The sequence below is a fragment of the Elephantulus edwardii genome, unplaced genomic scaffold, assembly GCF_000299155.1.
Source record: "Elephantulus edwardii isolate Elephantulus edwardi_28Jun2011 unplaced genomic scaffold, EleEdw1.0 scaffold00133, whole genome shotgun sequence".
Taxonomy (NCBI): Eukaryota; Metazoa; Chordata; class Mammalia; order Macroscelidea; family Macroscelididae; genus Elephantulus; species Elephantulus edwardii.
Window position 1 is genome coordinate 8,561,032 of NW_006399883.1, and position 7,999 is coordinate 8,569,030.

Here is a 7,999-nt window from a genome sequence, read left to right on the forward strand (position 1 = left end):
TTTTCTTGGCAGTCCAGGGTACATTCAATACTCTTCTCCAGCACCACAGCTCAAAGGCATCAATTCTCCTTCTATCCTCCCTAGTCATTGTCCAAATCCCAGAGGTACGTGGTTCAAATCCACCGATGCTCTGTTTGAGAAGGAGGGGCAATCTCCTCCTATACTAGTCAGATCCAATTTGACAGTATACATACATACATACATAAAATATTTTTAAAAACCAACCTGTGTGATACAGGAAATTGCCTGAGGAAAATGAGAAATTGGAATGCCTGCTGCAAAAGATCTGAGTCTACAGTCTTCAATATGTATTGCACCGCAATATCAAGAAGACAAAAATTCTTAACCAATGGACCAATAAGCAATATCATGATAGAGGAAAATACTGAAGTTTCCAATGATTTCTTCTTACTTGTATCCACAATCAATATCCTTGAGACTGGCAGTCAGGAGATCTACTGCATTGGGAAAGTCTCCTGACAGGGACCTCCCTCTCCAAATTACTGAAGAGCAATGATCTCAGTATGAAGATTAAGGCGCACCTGATCCAGGTCATGGTCTTTTCAATCAATTGTTAGGCTGCCAAGAAATGAACAAGGAATTAGGATGACAAAAGAAGAATTTATGTCTTTAAGCTGTGGTGCTGGAGAAGAGGCCCGAATAGCCCATGGACTGCCAAAAGAACAAACAGGTATGTCTTGGATAAACTGCAGCCAGAATTCTCCCTGAAGGTAAGGACGACAAAGCTTTATCTCACATAGTTTGGGCATGTTGCTAACATACGCTATTCAGTGAAGGAGAGGAGGCCTTACCTTGACAAGATGGACTGACACAGTGACTGCAGCAATGAGCTCAAGTTTGTGAGAGATGATAGGATAGCACAGGATAGGTCAGGGTTCAGATCTGCAGTTCCCAGAATCACTGTGAGCTGTATGGCATTTGATATCACGTAACAACATCAGAAAAGACCAAATCACAGACAAAGACATCATGATTGATCAAGTGGAGGGTCAAAGAAAATGAGGGGAAACTCATATAATACAAACTGACACAGAAGCCACAACAATGGCCTCAAATACACAACAATGGGCTCAAGCATATCAAATATCATGAAAACAGTGTGGGAAATGGTAACAATTTGCTGTGTCACATATGGTTGCCACCAGTTGAAGCAAATTTTACATAATTAATAACCACCCTAAAAGTGGCATAAGAAATAGCAGAGATGGAAAAATCAATGTTAAAAAAATAGTATGTCATAGAAGGGAAGGGAGAGTTATTCTTTAAGAGGAACTGAGTTTATGTTAATGGCAGTGAAATAACTCAGAAAAGGATTACATTAGTGGTGTACAATACACAACTGATCAATGTAACCAATGTCACGGAATTTTACACACTGAAGTTTTTTAATGCTTTGCTTATTTTCACCAGAATTTTTTTTTTCAAAGTCATAGCAATACATTAACTTCTCACTGACTTCAAAACAAAAATTCTTAATACTCGTGAGCATATTCTACATTTTACTACAGTAGGAATTACTTAAGTGTTGTGGCTTTATTCTTGGAAACAATTTCAAACAAAGCATTTTTTTAAAGGTATATGAATAAAACATATGTAAATGAAAGATTGTTTAAAAACAATACACATGAACGAAAACAATGTATACAAATTATTGTATGCAAACCAATAAAAAAAAACAAAACAAGGATCAAAAAGAAGCCAAAAAAAAAAAAAAAGAAACAAGGTCCTGGAGTTGGACTACCAAGATCTTGGTTTGGGCTTTACTAATCAGGTTTTTTTGTTGTGGATAAATTACTTAGCTTCTTTATGACTTAGTTTCCTCATCTGTATAAATAGCAAAGGCACATACTTTACTTGTTAAATCTAGTGCAAACAAAGTATTTTAAAGTTCTGATGAAAGCATTTACATCTTTGAAAGAAATTTGTTGTTGTTGTTGTTGTGTCAAGTCGCCTGTGACTCATCTGTGACTCATAGCGACCTTATGTACAACAGCCCTAAACCCTGCTCTATTCTGTGCCAATCTCACTGCCTCTGACACACCCATCTTGATTACCCCATTTACTATAGAAATTCTTTAGCTTTGGGATAGTATTTCATTGTTGTGCTAAAACAGTAGTGAAAGTACAGCTTAAGTCCTTGCTTTATGCTTTTCTCTTTAACTCAAACAAACTGCTAAGCCCAAACAAACTCACTGCCATCAAGCTGATTCTGCCTTGTGGCAACCCTAAAGGTCAGAGCAGAAATGCCCCATTGGGTTTCTAAGGATGTAAAGTTTCACAGAAGCAGATTTTTGATCCTTCTTTTTCCTACCATTCTCCCACAGAGCAGAAGGCATGTTTCTGCTGCCAAACTTTCTAAGTTAGCAGCCAACCCTTGAAAGGAGCACTACTAGGGCTCCTTTATCTGGTTACACTAGAAAACTAAATTTAGTTTTGTTTGGTCTTCTGTCATTGTATATAACTGATGAGAACATGAAAGTTCATACTACTGTTGCCTTCAGATCAGGCCTTTATAATTACCATTATTTATTCTGATAAATTCTGATTACTTGCAGAGATTTCCTAAAATACACCAATTGGTACCTATCCTAGATCTACTGAATCAATCAAATTCTGCAAGGTTAGGCCCACAGAGATGTCTGCAAAGATGTTTATGCCCACATAAAACACACCTGAAAGATAAGCATTGCTCTAGAACACATAGTAACAGTTCCAACTTTTGAAAAGAATCACTTACTTGTTACAATCCCTGCCAAAGCAAAAACAAACTGGTTCTCATCAGAATCAAGTTCCTTAACATCCCCATCAAGTGACTTCACAAAACTCTCCATTGTCTGACCAGTAATGTTGAAAAACTTCAGGGCTTTATCCTGTAAGTTGGGAAATAAAAGTTATTCTATCTTCCACAGATACTAGTTATTTGGTGGTTTCTTTGATTTTTTTAAAAAAAAAGTAAGTTCAGGGAGGAAAATGTGCAACAATTTATGAATGGGGGGAAATTAAATGGAAAGAATATGCTATAAAAATATATATGTTGCATTAAAAATCATTAATAAAAAAAGTTGTATGTATAAGATATAGAAGATAATTACAGGAGCATTATTTTAAGATTTAATGCCTAACTAAAAATTAGTGTTTAAAAAAGAGAAAAGAATTTTAAGAAGGACGAAATAATTATTACCCTGAAAATTGATGGGAGAGAGTGAAAAGAAATTATATATATAAATATGAAGTAGGGCAAATTTATGCAGTGATGAAAGTAATGGGATCAATTCATCAGACCCTGCTCTATCCTGAGCCAACCTTACTGTCTCCAACAAACCCACACCCATTACCCCAGTCACTAAGTCAATCCATCTCTGAGGGTCTTCCTCTCCTGCACTGTCCCTCCAGTCACCCAAGCATAACGTCCTTCTCCAAGGACTTGTCCCTACTTGCAATAAAGCCAAAAGTATGTCAGACAGAGCTTCAGAATCCTTGCCTCCAACGAGCAGCCTTGTTTGACCTTCTTCAGGATGAGCCTGTTTGTTCTCGTAGCAGTCCTACACTCTTCTCCAGCACCAATGCTCAAAAGCATCAATTCTCCTTCTATCATCCCTAGTACTGTTCAGCTTTCCGATGCATAGCATGTAACTGCAAAGACCATGGCCTGGATTAGGCACATCTTAGTCTCCAGACTGACATCATTGCTCTTCAGTACTCTGGAGATATCCCTGACAGCAGACATTCCAAATATATTTTGTATTTCTATTTCCTCGCTGCTAGTATCAAGAGTGTAGATTGTGGAGCCAAGCAAACTGAAGCTGTTAACAATCTCAATCTCCAAGATGCTGCCAATCAGCCCAGTGGTAAAAATCTTTGTTTTCTTGATGTTGAGTTTCAATTCATATTGAAGGCTGCAGTTCTTAACTAGAAAGACAGTTTTCTACCAGAGATTTTCAAACCTTTACTGGAGCTTTTTTCAAATAAAACTGCAGCTGAAACTTCAACATGTAAAAAGGTACTAACAATAAGCAGGTTGCTTTGACAGTTTAAATATTCATTGCTTGGCAAAAAAAAAAAAAACGTACCAAACTTGCATGGCCTTCAAAGCACTTCCCTTGCAGGTGCTGGAGTTGTGAAGAATCATTTAAAAACCAATGATTTCTAAAAGGACACAAGTAGACTTTTAGGAGTGACAGAAATAGTCTAAAACTAGACTGTCATGATTGTACAACTTTAGGAACCAATTAAAACATAAATGCACATTTACTATAGGTAAATCTTAAGGTGCATAAATTAATTCTTCAATAAAGCTATTTTAAAACTGTAAATGCCATCTAATCTCATCTTCTTAAAGTCAAACGCAATTGTTACTTCTCTAAGTCAGCTGTTACCAAGCAAACTTATCCTTGGTCTCCTGTCAAATATCTCCTAGACTCTTATTTCCCTACTGGAACACTGCATTCTTTCAAAGCGCAAGTGCAGTCTTTGATGGTGCCTCCCGTCCCTTTGCCTACTACTTTCAACCAGTACCTCAAAAATGCAAGAGCCTCAAAAATGTAAGAGCTCAACTCCTGTACACAGCCTAGATCCCTCGTGCCTGCCCAAATGGAAAGGTGTTCTAGTTAAGTCTTCCTGCCATCACCACCATCCCTTCCTCATTGTCAAGGTAATCTTCCTAATATTTAACTCTGGTCCTGTTGCTCCCTTTACTGAAACCTCCTAAGGAAACTAGACCTACCATCTACAAAAGGCCACCATCAACTTAACATCCAAGATCTTTCAGTTATATTCCAATGTACCCTTTCATTCCACTCTCCCCACTACTTCGCTACATGAACCTTTCCCTCTGTCAGTTGACCCTGGGAAAGAAAAAAAACCATCGGCTTCTCACTCTATGCTCAGTGTCTGGCACATTTATCCTTAAATTAATCAAAGCCTGATTCAAATTTCTCCTTCTGTTTTTTAACATATATGTAAATATATTAAATAACTTAAATTCAATAAATTAATAGTAGCCCATAAGATGATATATGTAAAAGTACTTTAAACCTTGTTGAACATATAAAAATGTCAAGCAGTAATTTTAAAGTAGTAGTGTTGTATACCCACAAATGCCAAGCAGATTTTGTGAGCGGAATGGTCTTATTTCATTCATCTCTACATTTCAGAGTACCATGCAGGTATACAAGAACTATTTGATGAATTTACACAAGTAAGTGAATAGAAAAGCAATAAGCTTAGCTGTAAGTACCAAAACAGAATTACTGAGTCAGTCACTTAACTTACAGAAATATCATCAATAATATCCCAGCGAATCCACGGACCATACTTACTCCTCCCAGAATGGCTTTGACAACATCTTCATTGCTGGAGACCCCCCACAAGAGAGTACAAGCTGCTGCCCCCATTTCTGTGCAGTACTCTGCCTGCTGCAGCAATTGCTGTTTTGCCTCATTCAGCTGTTGCCGAAGAGCCAATTTCTCCTGAAAGTGAAACAAAAGAAACAAAACAAAAATAGGAAAATGAATAATAGCATTCAACCTTAAAACGTGTCTCTTTCTCTGTTTCCTTAAAACATCATTGTCTCTTTCACGAAGATATTTAAAAATTTTAAATAAGAAATGCAAGCAGATTTCTAGAAAAAAAGTTGGCAAATCAAAGCTATTCCCTAAGGAGCCATAATTTACACTAGGAGGGGAAAAAAGAATTGCATAAGAAAAGAAGAAACTCCAAATGCAATTGCTCCGAAGTTATAAATACCTTGGAGTTCTGAATTCACACACTTTACGTAAATTAAAAACACAAGGGCACTCATGTCCCATGAGGCTATGATCAGAACCAGCACCACATGTGACTGTGACACAAGTGACAGCCTAACACGGCCATCCTCACAAAAAGCCCAAGACTGTGAAGAGGGGTTGCTGCTGTGTGTCATCAAGTTGGAACTGAAATACAGCTGACCCTCTAGCCAGTTTGCAGAGGCAGTAAATCACACAGGAGATTGTCCATCCTTCTCCCATGGAGGAGCTGGAGGATTCGAACTGCATTTCATTGGAATTGCAGCACAACTTCTTACCACTAGGCCAACACAGCACTCTTAAAAAGAGCTGTAACGGCTGGCGGCTTCAAATAGCCTACTTTATGGTAAAATACCCTGTGCTCGAGGCAAAATGATATACAGAAATACTCTGTAGAACTATAGCAAAGAGTTTACTACAAAAAGACTCATTTGTTCACAAATAGATACTTCAATTCTCACAAATAAGATTATAGTGAACCTAGGGACACCATAGGACCAGGAAGGGAAAAGGGACAATCAGAAAAGTAAGAAAGAAAGAGCTCTTAGGGAACCCTGACACAGCAAACCCGGTGCCAGCGTGCTTGCTGTGTGCTAATAACTTCTGATTCTACCCACCTTCAGCTTCTCAGAAATATTCTGGTTAAGCACAGCAAGTTGTTGATGTTATGTGCTGTCAAGTCAACTATGACTCACAGTGACCCTAGCACAATAGCTCTGAACCTGAGCCAATCTCACTATCTTCAAGACACCTGCCCCTATTACCAATAGCTCTGGACCCTGAGCCAATCTCACTGCCTCCAAGACACCTGCCCCTATTACCCCAGTCACTGTGTCAATCCATCTCATCTAGGGGCTTTCTGTCCTGTATTGTCCCTCCACCCTTCCAATCGTGATGTTGTTTAATGTGTATGCCATAATTAAATTTAATTTGGAGTGCCACACAATAATAAAGAGAAATAAATCACCTGAAACTTCCCTGGTGGTAGGTCCCTCTATTTAGAGATCCTTGCCTCCACAGCTGCAGGGCCATCCCAAGGACCAAACAGGTCAAGAGAGTTTGGGACACTGAGCCACAAGCAGAGGACTTTCTCAGCTTTCTGTGTGATGGAGGGCTGACTTGATACACCTGGGCCCCCCTCCCCACCACACACACACAGACCTGCTTTAGCTGGTGGCCTTGATCTCATACCACTCCAGAGACAAAGGAAGACATTAAGTTTCAGGAGAGAGGGTGAGGCACTGTCCCCCAGAGTGAGTACTTTCAATGCTTTTGGGGAGGTGGGGCTGAAGCAACACAGAGCTACAAACAGGACAAAGACTTTCTTAGCTTTCTCAATTGGCATGTTGAGCTCCAAGAAAGAGACCTGACTTGAAACCCTCCCTCCCCTGGACAGAAACTGCTCAAGTGGAGCAACTGGTCTCACAACACTCAGCCATCTCATACATGAAGGAGAACAACAGAGGCTGACATGGGACTACATCAAGGCGAGATTCCTACAGGACTGCAGTGCAGAACAAAAAGAACCTGAAGGGCTTAAGGAAAAGTAAAATTTTCCCAGAAAGGACTTTCAATAGAGTGAGTAACTCACTCCATAGACTGAACATTTTAACCTGGCAACTAATCAATAACATCATAAAGATAAGAATTACCAAAAAGTTATGCAGACACAATAGAAATGGCCTCTCAATCAAATATGAAGGATAAATCACATTTTTTTTGCAGAAAAGATGGAATTAAAGGAATTTGTGACAACAAGACCAAATCTACAAGAACTTTTAAGGAAAGTCCTTTACACAGAAACACCAAAGGAAAGTGGATGGATCATAGCAACAAGAAATAACAAAAAAGAAACAAAGCAAAACGACAACAATAAAACCTGGCCTGTAAATAATCACACTTACTGTGAATAGACTAAATGTACCAATCAAGAGAAAAAGGAGTAGCAGAGTATGTATTTAAGAAAAAAAAATAGTCTATCAATATGTTGCCTATAAGAGACACATTTAGAAACCAAAGAAAGACACACCCCTGCATCTCTGACCCGCGACCCCCATCTTCAGGTACTGCATTGCTCCCCCCCGACACGGCTCACGCCCCAACCCCTGCCAGCTCTGAACTTTGGGACTGGCCAAGGGCAGGCGCAGTGAACGGTGGGAGTGTACTTGAATCGGGACACACCCCTGCATCTCTGA

General features: G+C 39.1%; 1 protein-coding gene across 1 annotated transcript in view; it reads right to left on the reverse strand.

The window, feature by feature from the left end:
* HSF2BP (heat shock transcription factor 2 binding protein) overlaps window positions 1–7,999 on the reverse strand; it is a 287,065-nt gene that overhangs the window by 199,282 nt on the left and 79,784 nt on the right. Inside the window, exons 4-5 of the mRNA XM_006894052.1 lie at window positions 5,340–5,489; window positions 2,759–2,891 (exon numbers count right to left, since the gene is read on the reverse strand). Of these exons, the coding sequence (XP_006894114.1) occupies window positions 2,759–2,891; window positions 5,340–5,489 (283 nt within the window). The remainder of the gene's footprint in view (window positions 1–2,758; window positions 2,892–5,339; window positions 5,490–7,999) is intronic.